General features: G+C 49.1%; 1 protein-coding gene across 2 annotated transcripts in view; it reads left to right on the plus strand.

Moving 5' to 3' along the window:
• The first annotated feature begins 3,003 nt into the window (after positions 1–3,003).
• kdm5a (lysine demethylase 5A) overlaps positions 3,004–13,975 on the plus strand; it is a 37,515-nt gene continuing 26,543 nt past the window's right edge. Inside the window, exons 1-12 of one of the 2 annotated variants that reach the window (XM_084448119.1) lie at positions 3,004–3,245; positions 4,762–4,839; positions 4,953–5,075; positions 6,701–6,871; positions 7,469–7,657; positions 8,677–8,755; positions 8,941–9,035; positions 9,394–9,561; positions 9,769–9,888; positions 10,474–10,632; positions 12,191–12,372; positions 13,458–13,620. In XM_084448119.1, the coding sequence (XP_084304245.1) occupies positions 3,099–3,245; positions 4,762–4,839; positions 4,953–5,075; positions 6,701–6,871; positions 7,469–7,657; positions 8,677–8,755; positions 8,941–9,035; positions 9,394–9,561; positions 9,769–9,888; positions 10,474–10,632; positions 12,191–12,372; positions 13,458–13,620 (1,674 nt within the window). In that variant the 5' untranslated portion in view covers positions 3,004–3,098. The remainder of the gene's footprint in view (positions 3,246–4,761; positions 4,840–4,952; positions 5,076–6,700; positions 6,872–7,468; positions 7,658–8,676; positions 8,756–8,940; positions 9,036–9,393; positions 9,562–9,768; positions 9,889–10,473; positions 10,633–12,190; positions 12,373–13,457; positions 13,621–13,975) is intronic. The other variant, XM_084448120.1, reaches the window with a different exon arrangement.

Below are 13,975 nucleotides of genomic sequence, written 5' to 3' on the forward strand. Positions count from 1 at the left end.
TCAAATTTGCCGCAAAGTATGAATCCTGTAGGGTTTTATTGATCATTTTATGAAATCCATTGACTTGTATTGAAGCGACCGTTGTAGATGTGTAGATCAATCCGCAGAGGGGATTCAGGAAGCGGAACTACTTACGGTAGCTATTGTTATTGTTTATGTTGCTAGGCTACCTAGTTTGCGGACGTTTACACACGTATGTGCTGCGACTAAATAGTTATATGCTAAATATTTAAAAAAGCCTTTCCAGATGAACTAGAATCTTACTTTATGGTGAATTATATGTCAGAACGCCAACTAACTCCTAGGTGAGTTTCTTGTCTTTGAAATCGAGTTTAACATGTTTTTGAATGATTTTTCACGGTGCCCACCCACATCCATTGTATGACCAAAACGGTGGTAGAGCAATTAGAGAAACTTTCTCGAAAATGCTAGCTTTGTCAACGTTTTGTTCTGAACCATTGTATATGATCATAAGTAACCTTAAAACAGGGCTAAACATGCATTTTCCCTTTACTACTCCTTTAAAAAAAAAAAACTCAGTTGTTGGCCCTAATGCTTTTCCGTAGATGGGAGCTTGTTTTGTTTCTGAAAGGCGTTCCAGAGTTTGGGGCCTGCAATATGAAAAGCAGCATTTCCCAAATTAGTTCTAGCTTTATGGATGTTTAATGCTAGTGGTACATGTGAGCTAGTGGGATAGTTAGAACATGAAATTAAAGCAGGCTGGATAGGTACAGAGGTGCTTTGGCAATGAGGGCTCTATACACTCGGCTAAATACGACTGTTGTATTGTCCTGTGCTCAAGAGAGGGCAACTCTCTCTATGCAGTGATGAGTTGTAAACCCTTCACCCATGATGAGTCTTAAGGGACTATGATAGATGGGGTCCAGGGACTAGGATAGAGACTGGTGTGCATGTGCAGGGTGTCACCATACTCAAGACTTGACCGGATGTTTGTTTGTATCATCCTTTTCCTACTGTGCTGTAGCCTACTGTGAAACATGATTTATTTCTATATAGAAATCAGATTTTTGGTTTTTGTTTCTTAAATAAGTGATATGGTGATGATACTCAAATAAAGATGACCACTGTCTTTCTACCAAGCTGTCTATACTCTGCACAGCATGACTGCATTGTGACCGTAAGGAGCAGACAACTACCGTGAAATCAATAACACTGAACGTGGAGTACATGAGCAGAACATGTATCGTTACTCATGGCATTAATTGATAAGAGAGAAGCAAGTTAGTGGTCAGTAGACATTGTGTAGTTCGAATTCTCTGGCTAACTTTGTGAAATAGCGCCATCTGGCAGCTACAGCCACTAGCCATTAGTCAGAGAGGAAGTCTTACCTTTCACCTTACGTCAGTGTATTCTTTTTGTCAGTTTAATAATACACGGAATTATTATGTTATCTTTAAGACTAGTCAAGGCATTGATCTGAAAGTACTCAATTTATGATAGTAGCCATTAGCCAAAGATCTCTTCTTTTTCTTTTCTTTTTAAAATGTTATTGGAATAAACAGATTGACAAACAAAAAACGGCAATCAAGTCAATACATTTATAAAATAATATCTAAAACACAAAAAAAAAAAATATCTAAAATAACTAACCACATAGGCTAATACAAAACAATTAGCCAAAGATCTCTATCCACCCTTATGTGGCTCTACTTTTTTGAATCGCCTAGGGCGGAAGAGGGGGATGTGTACATTGTTATGGGTGTAACGCGTTCACTGCAAAAGAAATTATGGAAATGTCAACCTTTTAGTTTTAGCTAGCATATTCATGGGCAAAACATTAGGCAATATATGCCATTAATTTACAATTTTGAACGATATATCTGGGAAAATCATAATTGAAGTTATCCAAGTAGTAGCACAGCCTATGTTATACATAATACCCTAGCTAGCTAGCATTCTTTGATACTAGCCAGACCTCGCACAGGGGTAGCATCGTTAGCTACGCTAGCTAACGTTAGCAATAAGCTCAGGGTGGAAAGCTGTATCTAAATATCTATTGACTAGATATCTACAGTAGCTAGCACCATCTAGCTAACGAGGACATGGCAGCTTGCAACCTTTAAGAATAAAACTCGTCGCGGAAGGACGTAGATATTTTAGAATTGACTAAAGTGATCTATATGAGCTATGACTGGTTAGCTGTTTGGGTTTGATCGACCCACTCGTTCTTCCCGTAGCGGGCTCGTTGGCTAGCATAGCTCTCCCTCATAGCTCTCCCTCATAGCTCTCCCTCATAGCTCTCCCTCAATGAATGGACAGCTCGATCAACAAGGTCGCTAGCTAGGCTAGTTAGCTCTAATGTTTGGCTATGATAGCTCACTGTTCAGTGTTGGACATCGGGGACTGCTCTTGATGGACGAGGGGAAGACTCTTGAACTAATTTAGACGGGAAAACTAGACACGCAAGATCTGATCGGATGGCCCACTGGAATACTTCAAGAAGGACATAAATGACATGTCATGATGAGCTAATACCTTGGTTAGCTTGGTACCACCTGGCTAGTGCTAACTGATGTCGCAATGGACGGATACCCCAAAAGTGCCTTTTCAGATTATGTGACAATTATCTGTTCGTTAATGGATAATAGCAACAAAGGATTTATACGTTCGCTTTCCCTGGAGAATTATGTGTTTGTTACTGCATCATATGGCCCCATTTTCCGGGGAGATGATGTCTGATCCTGCCCTGCGCCCCAGGTAGAGCCTCAGCCCGCAGCTGAGCAGGGGAGTGGTGGGGGACTCCGGGTGGACTCGGACGGATCTGCTTTGGCCCGCAGTATCCTTAGAATGGAATACAGATATTTGTTGTTTTGGGTAGTTTTCTTTTTAGACATGCTACGCTAAATAGCAACATTGCCATGTCATACTGGGATTTCAGTACCAAGGAGTTCTCGTTATTGTCATAGATTTTTTTTGATTGAAAATCACGAGCATGTGAAAGTTCCCTGAAGATCAATATCTGCGCTGATTGAGAGAGAATCATGGATTGATGCCATCCTGACCTCAACTATATCAGATAACTACGTTTTAAGGAGGATCGTCTTTTTAAGAAAACCGGACTCTAGTTGAGACGCATCATGTCTGGATTTGCAGAATTCGTACCTCCTCCCGAGTGCCCAGTTTTTGAGCCGAGTTGGGAAGATTTTTCGGATCCATTGGGATTTATAAACAAGATTCGACCCATTGCAGAGAAAACTGGCATCTGCAAAATCCGCCCCCCCGAGGTAACGTTAACCTCGCCACTATCTCCAGCATTGTTGATCTGAGGTCTGCATGGGTTTGTCTGTGGGTCTGTCGAGCTATTTATGGTATTTTAGGCCTACGTGAATTTTGCGTTTGGTAAGGTTGTTTGTCGTTGCATTCTCACTTGTGGAGGTCAAATAAGCTTATACTTTGGAGTTTCTCAGTTGCATGTCAATTGTTTTCACGTTTTTATTTTATTAAATAGTGAACATTGAAACAGCGGCTTGAAGTACACATTGCCGACTGGGATCTTTTTGTTATTGTTTTCTTTTCGGCCTAGATGAATTATAACATCAAATACGCGACATGGGTTATATGCCCTAATCGTTGCTATAAAAACCAAGTAAAGATAATCTTTCTTTTATGTGTCTTCATGTATGCAAAACTACAGTCAGTGCTTTTCACACCTTTATGAATTTCCTGTACGATATTAGATGCCCAAGCCTATTAAGAACTGTAGCTATATCAGCCACAATCACAAGTATGGCCCTAGCTAGGCCTCACCTCTGTACAAACCATCGGGGATCAGAAAGGGAGATTAGAAAAGGTGTAAAAGTACTTGTGGCTTCAATAGTTAATGGATTTTGAGTGATTTTTAAATGTGGCCCTCCATTTTTGTTTGAAATTTATATATTTTTAGTATGTTTGTCAGAATATTGGGGGTTTGTTAATGCGTTTTTTCCCTTTTTTCAAACAATGTTTTACAATGTACTGTTTTACTAGCCGTATTACATTTTCATCAGCATTTTGTTAATTTAATGTAGTTCATAGCTGGTCAATCGAGTCATTGTGAAGAGGCTGTATAATGGCTAGGGCTGCATCTATCCCTTATGTGATAGATTTAGGCCTAGTCGTAATCCTACTCTGATGATGTGATTATGTGATAGTTTGAGGCATAGTCATACTCCTGCTCTGATGATGCGATTATGTGATAGATTGAGGCATAGTCGTAGTCCTACTCTGATGATGTTGACATATCTTTTTTTTTTGCCTGTGTTCAGTGTTGTTAGCTGATGGGTTATTTGTTTGACTGTGTTGTTCTCAGTGTTGTTGTTTGTTTGTTTGTTGCCTGTGTTGTTGGCTGATGGGTTATTTGTTTGACTGTGTTGTTCTCAGTGTTGTTGTTTGTTTGTTTGTTTGCCTGTGTTGTTGGCTGATGGGTTATTTGTTTGACTGTGTTCTCAGTGTTGTGTGTTTGTTTGTTTGCCTGTGTTGTTCAGTGTTGTTAGCTGATGGGTTATTTGTTTGACTTTGTTGTTCTCAGTGTTGTTGTTTGTTTGTTTGTTTGCTTGTGTTGTTCAGTGTTGTTGGCTGATGGGTTATTTGTTTGACTTTGTTGTTCTCAGTGCTGTTTGTTCGTTTGTTTGCCTGTGTTGTTCAGTGTTGTTAGTTGATGGGTTATTTGTTTGACTGTGTTGTTCTCAGTGTTGTTGTTTGTTTGTTTGTTTGCTTGTGTTGTTCAGTGTTGTTGGCTGATGGGTTATTTCTCTCCACCAGGACTGGCAGCCTCCTTTTGCCTGTGATGTACGGAACTTCCGCTTTACCCCTCGAGTCCAAAGACTCAATGAATTGGAGGTGAGTGCACCTGGTTGAGTAGCAGGAAGGAAGCAGCCCACTGGGTTTCCCTTCTCCGGAGTGAGAGCAGGCCCTGCCGACTGTGAACTACTCTGCCTCATCCCTCTGTACAGGCTCTCACTCGAGTCAAACTCAACTTCCTGGACCAGATTGCGAAGTTCTGGGAGCTGCAGGGCTCCAGACTGAGGTTCCCTCATGTGGAGAGGAAGATCCTGGACCTGTACAAGCTCAGCAAGGTAGGACTGGACTGGGCCAGACCGGACCAGACTAGACTAGACCACACCTGTACCAACTCAGCAGGGTAGGACCAGATTAGACTAGACTACACCAGACCTGTACCAACTCAGCAGGGTAGGACCAGATTAGACTAGACTACACCACACCTGTACCAACTCAGCAGGGTAGGACCAGATTAGACTAGACTAGACCAGACCTGTACCAACTCAGCAGGGTAGGACCAGATTAGACTAGACTACACCACACCTGTACCAACTCAGCAGGGTAGGACCAGATTAGACTAGACTACACCACACCTGTACCAACTCAGCAGGGTAGGACCAGATTAGACTAGACTACACCACACCTGTACCAACTCAGCAGGGCAGGACCAGATTAGACTAGACTACACCACACCTGTACCAACTCAGCAGGGTAGGACCAGATTAGACTAGACTACACCACACCTGTACCAACTCAGCAGGGCAGGACCAGATTAGACTAGACTACACCAGACCTGTACCAACTCAGCAGGGTAGGACCAGATTAGACTAGACTACACCACACCTGTACCAACTCAGCAGGGTAGGACCAGATTAGACTAGACTACACCACACCTGTACCAACTCAGCAGGGTAGGACCAGATTAGACTAGACTACACCAGACCTGTACCAACTCAGCAGGGTAGGACCAGATTAGACTAGACTACACCAGACCTGTACCAACTCAGCAGGGTAGGACCGGAGTAGACGAGACTCTAGGCCAGAACAGACTGAATTAGAATTAATTAGAATTAATTAAATTGATTACACTAAACCAGGCCAGATTACAACAGACCATCCTAGAATATATTTAAGGCCAGGCCAGACTGGGCTACTGGACTAGACTGGTAGAATCAGACCAGACTACATCACACCACACACGCTATCACTTTATCATCACGTGTCATCTTCATATCATAGATACATAGATACTTAAATGATCCCCCTAGGGGGAAATTTACTGTAGATACAGAGAAGTAGCATAAAAAAGAGGAAGAATAGAATATATATATATTTTTTTTATTATATATATATATATATATATATATATATATATATATATATATACACACACACACACACACACACACATATAATGAATATATCATTTTCATGTGCTGGACCTTAAGAGCATGCCATGGTATTTGGTTACTTAAAGCAATACATCGCGTTATTTGGACCTTTACAAACATGTCTGGTGCTAATTCTCCAATTAGATTTACTAAAAGTAAGCTGAATCGTCCAAACAGTCTACTCAGAAAGATAATACATTCACATTTATTACCTTTTAAAACTCACGCCCCCGGGACGCAGCATTCAGTCGAAGTGCGCATGCGCAACGTTGTGCTTAAACAACACAGTAGTAGCTAACTATTCCGGCGTCTATGGATATCATGCGTTTTTTAGCTCAATGATATCATGGCGGAGGTGAGAAAACCGACGCGAAACATCACGGAGGAATCTGATAACGTTACGACAATACGACAGTGCACTTACTCGCAGAGCCTGTGGGGGCGCAGTTCAGAGAAAACGCTATGCATTGCTTTAATCACTCTGAAAGAGCAGTTTGGTGTAAAGACCTCCTGTGGCCTGTGTGCTCCAGCTGGTGACGGCGGAGGGGGGCTTCGAGGCGGTGTGCAGGGAGAAGAGGTGGTCCAAGGTGGCCAGCAGGATGGGCTTCCACCCAGGGAAGGGGACCGGCTCCCTGCTGCGCTCACACTTCCAGAGGGTCCTCTACCCCTACGAGCTCTTCCAGTCTGGGGCCACGCTCACTGTAAGTGACGACGCACACACACACACACACACACACACACACACACACACACACACACAATACACACACTATGTGTGTTCAGAATGGCAATGCTGGACATCTGCTACCACCCACTCTATTTGAACACTCACAAAAAGCTTAGCAACCACCTTGGATGTCCTGAACCTGTCCTCTCTCTGTCAGAGCAGAAGTTCTATTCTGCTCGTCCTTTATCCAGGGGAACCTATTTAGAGCAATCCTTTATCCAGGGGAACCCATTCAGACCAATCCTTTATCCAGGGGAACCCATTCAGACCGATCCTTTATCCAGGGGAACCCGTTCAGACCGAGGGCTCATTTCCCATGCCCTGGTTACACAACATTACAGGCAGAAAAACAACAACATACACAAAAGGCAATAACATGCAAGCAACCACACACAAAATACATCATTCTGGCTATATATTGCCTCACCCCTCGTTATGTGCATACGTGCTCTCTGGTTATGGCGGACCCTTACTGTGGGCTGGCTCTTTTCTGCATTGCTTATCATGGACAGTGGTGGTCTTAGTGCTTTGAGAAATTAACCCCCCCCCCCCTCCCCCTCCCTCCCTCCAGGCCATCCAACGCCTGTACGAGGAGGGAGACGAGGGGGAGGAGCCAGATGAGGGAGTGGAGGAGGGAGTGGAGGAGGAAGAGGAGGAGGAGGAAGAGGACAAGGAGAGAGACAGAGAAAGCCTGAGTGACCAGACCCAGAACAAGGACCATCCCCTTCCTGAGCGACGCTCGCGCCGGCTGAAGTCAGAGGTCAGTGAGGGGGTGCTAGCCTGGAGGGGCAGGGGTTAGGACTGGGGCTAGGGGCAGGGGTTAGGACTGGGGAAGGGGTTAGGACTGGGGCAGGGGTTAGGACTGGGGCTAGGGGCAGGGGTTAGGACTGGGGAAGGGGTTAGGACTGGGGAAGGGGTTAGGACTGGGGCTAGGGGCAGGGGTTAGGACTGGGGAAGGGGTTAGGACTGGGGAAGGGGTTAGGACTGGGGCAGGGGTTAGGCCTAGGGCAGGGGTTAGGACTGGGGCAGGGGTTAGGCCTAGGGCAGGGGTTAGGACTGGGGCAGGGGTTAGGACTGGGGCTAGGGGCAGGGGTTAGGACTGGGGCAGGGTTTAGGACTGGGGCAGGGGTTAGGATTGGGTCAGGGGTTAGGCCTAGGGCAGGGGTTAGGACTGGGACTGCAGATTGTAATCTTTAAGAGGATGTGCCATGCAAATATTTGAAGAAGCTTCTGTGAATGTTGGTACACCTCAAATCGCTAAGTGCCTAAAAGATTTAGAGCTGTTCACACTCACAGCCAGGTAATGGGTGTGAATAACTGGTTAACCCCGCCCCCAAACCCTCCCCCACTAGACTGTCTGAGCTGGTTAGGGTTAGGGCTAACCTTAATCCTCCTCCTGTCTGCCTGCCTGCCTGTGTTTGCCTGCCTGTCTGTCTGCCTGTCTGCCTGTCTGTCTGTCTGTTTGCCTGCCTGTCTGTCTGTCTGCCTGTCTGTCTGTCTGTCTGTCTGTCTGTCTGTCTGTCTGTCTGTCTGTTTGCCTGTCTGCCTGTCTGCCTGTCTGTCTGTCTGCCTGCCTGTCTGCCTGTCTGCCTGTCTGTCTGTCTGTCTGTCTGCCTGCCTTCCTGTCTGCCTGTCTGCCTGTCTGTCTGTCTGTCTGTCTGTCTGTCTGTCTGTCTGTTTGCCTGCCTGTCTGTCTGCCTGTCTGCCTGCCTGCCTGTCTGCCTGCCTGTCTGTCTGCCTGTCTGCCTGCCTTCACATGTTGTATGTATCTCCTGGCAGAGGGAGAACAAGCAGCCAAAGTCCCTGCAGATCTTTGGCTCCGGGCCCCAGATGGTTGGCCTGGAGATCGTCCCTGCTGGTAAGGAACAACCATCCACTTTGTTCCACATTTACTCACTCATGTTTACAGCAGATTAAAGAGACCCATCCATGTTACAGCTTCTGGTGCTGTCATCTGTGAGTCCAGGAACACACTAGGCTGAGGGGTTGATCAGCAGAGTTGCCGTATGGTAATGTTGTGTTTTTTTTCTCCCCCTATGTGAGAAGACGACGGGTTCAACAAAAAGCAGCGGCACCTCAAGGCCCAGGCCTTCGCCATCAAGATGCGCCCGCGGAAGGAGACCCTGGAGGTGAACTTTGTGAGTATCAAATGGCCAGCAGACCTCCTGGTTCGTCCAGACAGGCCTCTGGAGCCCGGGGTGCATCTCAATACTTGTCTCTCTCTCCTTCTGTCCTCCCTATGGTCCGCAGTGATGAGGTCCCGTAGCAGAAGTGGATCCGTAGAGTAGAAATCAGAACAGCTCTAATACACTGTCTGTTATCTCCTTCTCTCACCCTCGATCTGTCTCAAGAACACTTCAACTTGGGTCAAGGAGAAGAAGCCAGTTGGGACTATTGGGATGCAGCCCATACCAGCTCCATCCATCATGCCTTGCTGTTACCTCTTACCTGTATACTTGGCATCCTTACCTGCGTCCTTCTCTCTGTCGTCTCCAGATCCCCCAGATCGACCTGTACATGTGTCTCATGTGTGGCCGTGGTGACGAGGAGGACCGCCTCCTGCTGTGTGATGGCTGTGACGACAGCTACCACACCTTCTGCCTGATTCCCCCCCTCCAGGAAGTCCCCAAGGGGGACTGGCGCTGCCCCAAGTGTGTGGCGGAGGTATGGATACCAGCGCCGGACTGGCATGGCGACCAGGGACTTCCTGGTCCCCCCAGGAATCACGTGGAGCAAAATGCCGCTCCGCTGAGAATGCTGCAACACACTACGCACACACACACGCACACACACAACCTCAGGTCCTGGGCACTTCATATAGATCTAAAGGGGCTAGGCCTGGTGTGACCGGTGTCTTGTGTTGTTCACCAGGAGTGCAGTAAACCGCGGGAGGCGTTCGGCTTCGAGCAGGCGGTCAGGGAGTACAGCCTGCAGAGCTTTGGGGAGATGGCTGACCACTTCAAGTCCGACTACTTCAACATGCCTGTGCACGTACGTGTCCCTCCCACATATATCTATGTATATAAACAACCCTAGATGGTCCTAACCTCCCTAACCCAACCTCAGATGGTCCTAACCTCCCTAACCCAACCCTAGATGGTGTCCTAACCTGTCTAACCCAACCCTAGATGGTGTCCTAACCTCCCTAACCCAACCTTAGATGGTGTCCTAACCTGTCTAACCCAACCCTAGATGGTGTCCTAACCTCCCTAACCCAACCTTAGATGGTGTCCTAACCTGTCTAACCCAACCCTAGATGGTGTCCTAACCTGTCTAACCCAACCCTAGATGGTGTCCTAACCTGTCTATCCCAACCCTAGATGGTGTCCTAACCTGTCTAACCCAACCCTAGATGGTGTCCTAACCTGTCTAACCCAACCTTAGATGGTGTCCTAACCTGTCTAACCCAACCCTAGATGGTGTCCTAACCTGTCTAACCCAACCCTAGATGGTGTCCTAACCTGTCTAACCCAACCCTAGATGGTGTCCTAACCTGTCTAACCCAACCCTAGATGGTGTCCTAACCTGTCTAACCCAACCCTAGATGGTGTCCTAACCTGTCTAACCCAACCCTAGATGGTGCCCACTGAACTGGTGGAGAAGGAGTTCTGGCGTCTGGTGAGCTCCATCGAGGAGGATGTGATCGTGGAGTACGGGGCGGACATCAGCTCCAAGGATGTGGGCAGCGGCTTCCCCGTTCGGGACGGAAAGAGGAGGCTTCTGGGAGACGAGGAGGTAGGCCGACCAGGGCCGAGTTCAGCCCCGACAAAACCTTGCAAAGCGGTTATTATAACGGAAACTGGGGTGCGTTGAACACCTTGGTGTGTTATGCAAGCATTACTCCAATGGCAGCTGAGAAGATAGGGTGGGGCTTATATATCAGTTGCTGTCCTCTCCTGGTAGGCTGTCCTCTCCTGGTAGGCTGTCCTCTCCTGGTAGGCTGATCTCTCCTGGCAGGCTGTCCTCTCCTGGTAGGCTGTCCTCTCCTGGTAGGCTGATCTCTCCAGGTAGGCTGTCCTCTCCTGGTAGGCTGATCTCTCCAGGTAGGCTGTCCTCTCCTGGTAGGCTGACCTGTCCTAGGAGGACCGGCTGCACCTCCGCTTCCTGCAGCATTTTTCTTGATGAAAAAACAATCAATAGTTCTCTTCACTTTGAATTCCTGCTGTTTTTCAACAGTCAGTAGTTCTCTTCATGTTGAATCAGGTGTAAGGCTGTGATGTCTCAGGAGGGCTACAGGGGGCGCTCCCACACAGTCACACACACCTGAAGATCAGGGTCAATTCAGTCAGCCAATCAGAGGCAGAGTAGGGGCGGGTCTTCGCAGAATGCGGGTGGAAGAAACTGGTTGGTCGCATTCTGGAGCCCTGCCTCATCCCTCCTCTCCTCATCCCTCCTCCCTTCATCTCTCCTCCTCCTCCCCTCATCCCTCCTACCCTCATCCCTCCTCCTCCCCCCTCATCCCTCCTCCCCTCATCTCTCCTCCTCCCCTCATCCCTCCTCCCCTCATCCCTCCTCCTCCTCCCCTCATCCTTCCTCCCCTCATCTCTCCTCCTCCCGCCCTCATCCCTCCTACCATCATCCCTCCTCCCCTCATCTCTCTTCCTCCTCCTCTCATCCCTCCTCCTCCTCCCCTCATCCCTCCTCCCCTCATCTCTCCTTCTCCTCCCCTCATCCCTCCTCCCCTCATCTCTCCTCCTCCTCCCCTCATCCCTCCTACCATCATCCTTCCTTCCCTCATCCCTCCTCCTCCCCTCATCCTTCCTTCCCTCATCCCTCCTCCTCCCCTCATCCTTCCTTCCCTCATCCCTCCTCCCCTCATCCTTCCTTCCCTCATCTCTCCTCCTCCTCCTCCCCTCATCCTTCCTCCCCTCATCCCTCCTCCCCTCATCCCTCCTCCTCTCATCCCTCCTCCTCCTCCCCTCATCCCTCCTCCCCTCATCTCTCCTCCCCTCATCCCTCCTCCCCTCATCTCTCCTTCTCCTCCCCTCATCCCTCCTCCCCTCATCTCTCCTCCTCCTCCCCTCATCCCTCCTCCTCCCCTCATCCTTCCTTCCCTCATCCCTCCTCCCCTCATCCTTCCTTCCCTCATCCCTCCTCCCCTCATCCTTCCTTCCCTCATCTCTCCTCCTCCCCTCATCCCTCCTCCCCTCATCCTTCCTCCCCTCATCTCTCCTCTTCCTCCCCTTATCCTTCTCCACCTCATCCCTCATCCTCCTCCCCTCATCCTTCCTCCCCTCCTCTCCTCCCTCCTCCTCATCCCTCTCTCTCTCTCTCTCTCTCTCTCTCTCTCCAGGAGTATGCCAACTCTGGCTGGAACCTGAACAACCTGCCGGTGCTGGAGCAGTCAGTCCTGACCCACATCAACGTGGACATCTCTGGGATGAAGGTGCCCTGGCTCTACGTGGGCATGTGCTTCTCCTCCTTCTGCTGGCACATCGAGGATCACTGGAGCTACTCCATCAACTTCCTGCACTGGTACGACACACACACACTCATGCACATGCACGCACGTGCGCGTGCACACACATGTACACAAGCTGCACACACACACACACATGCACGTCCACACACACATGCACACAAGCCGCACACACACACACACGCTTGGGATCCAAGGATAACTAAATAATAAAGGAAATTACCCTGAGTAGGAAATTAGTCCTTACCCCAAGTGAAGGAGTTCAAGTGTCTGGGGGTCTTGAGGGAACCATGGAGAGGGAGTTTGGCCGGAGAACCGGAGCAGCTGGTGCGGTTCTGCAGTCGCTCTACCGCACTGTTGTGACAAAGAGAGCTGAGCCAAAAGGCAAAGCTCTTGATCTACCGGTCTATCTTCGTCCCCACCCTCACCTATGGTCATGAAGGATGGGTCGTGACCGAAAGAACGAGATCACGGATACAAGCTACCGAAATGAGTTTTCTCCGGAGGGTGGCTGGGGTCTCCCTGAGAGATCGGGTGAGAAGTTCCGTCATCCGGGAGAGACTCGGAGTAGAGCCGTTGCTCCTTTGCGTCGAAAGGAGCCAGTTGAGGTGGTTCGGGCATCTAGTGAGGATGCTTCCTGGGCGCCTCCCTAGGGAGGTGTTCCAGGCGTGTCCGGCTGGGAGGAGGCCGCGGGGCAGACCCAGGACCAGGTGGCGGGACTACATCTCTGCACTGGCCTGTGAGCGGCTAAAGATTCCCCAGGCAGAGCTGGTTGATGCTGCTAGGGAAAGGGATGTCTGGGGCCCCCTGCTGGAACTGCTGCCTCCACGACCCGACCCCGGATAAGCAGATGATGATGGAAAATGGAAGTAAATTACACACTCTACCCTCCTTCTATCCCTCCCTATGTCCTCTTTCTCCCCTCCTCCTCCCTCTCTCCTCCTCCCTCCCTCCCTCCCTCTCCCCTCCCTCCCTCTGTCCTCCCTCCCTCTCTCCTCCTCCCTCCCTCTCTCTTCCTCCTCCCTCCCTCCTCCTCCCTCTCTCCTCCTCCCTCCCTCTCTCCTCCTCCTCCCTCCCTCTCCCCTCCTCCCTCCCTCTCTCCTCCTCCCTCCCTCTCCTCCTCCTCCTCCTCCTCCCTCAGGGGGGAGCCTAAGACGTGGTACGGCGTGCCTGCGTCTGCTGCCGAGCAGCTGGAGGTGGTGATGAAGAAACTGGCCCCAGAGCTGTTTGACTCCCAGCCAGACCTGCTGCACCAGCTGGTCACCATCATGAACCCCAACATACTCATGGAACATGGAGTCCCGGTACGCACCTGTGTGTGTGTGTGTGTGTGTGTGTGTGTGTGTGTGTGTGTGTGTGTGTGTGTGTGTGTGTGTGTGTGTGTGTGTGTGTGTGTGTGTGTGTGTGTGTGTGTGTGTGTGTGTGTGTGTGTGTGTGTGTGAGGGGAGCTGATGTGTGTGTTGAGAGGAGCTGATGATGTGTGTGTGTTGAGGGGAGCTGATGTGTGTGTGTGTGTGTGTGTTGAGGGGAGCTGATGTGTGTGTGTGTGTTGAGGGGAGCTGATGTGTGTGTGTGTGTGTGTTGAGGGGAGCTGATGTGTGTGTGTGTGTGTGTTGAGGGGAGCTGGTGTGTGTGTGTGTGTGTGTGTGTTGAGGGAAG

Source organism: Borostomias antarcticus (assembly GCF_949987555.1).
Source record: "Borostomias antarcticus genome assembly, chromosome: 13".
NCBI lineage: Eukaryota > Metazoa > Chordata > Actinopteri > Stomiiformes > Stomiidae > Borostomias > Borostomias antarcticus.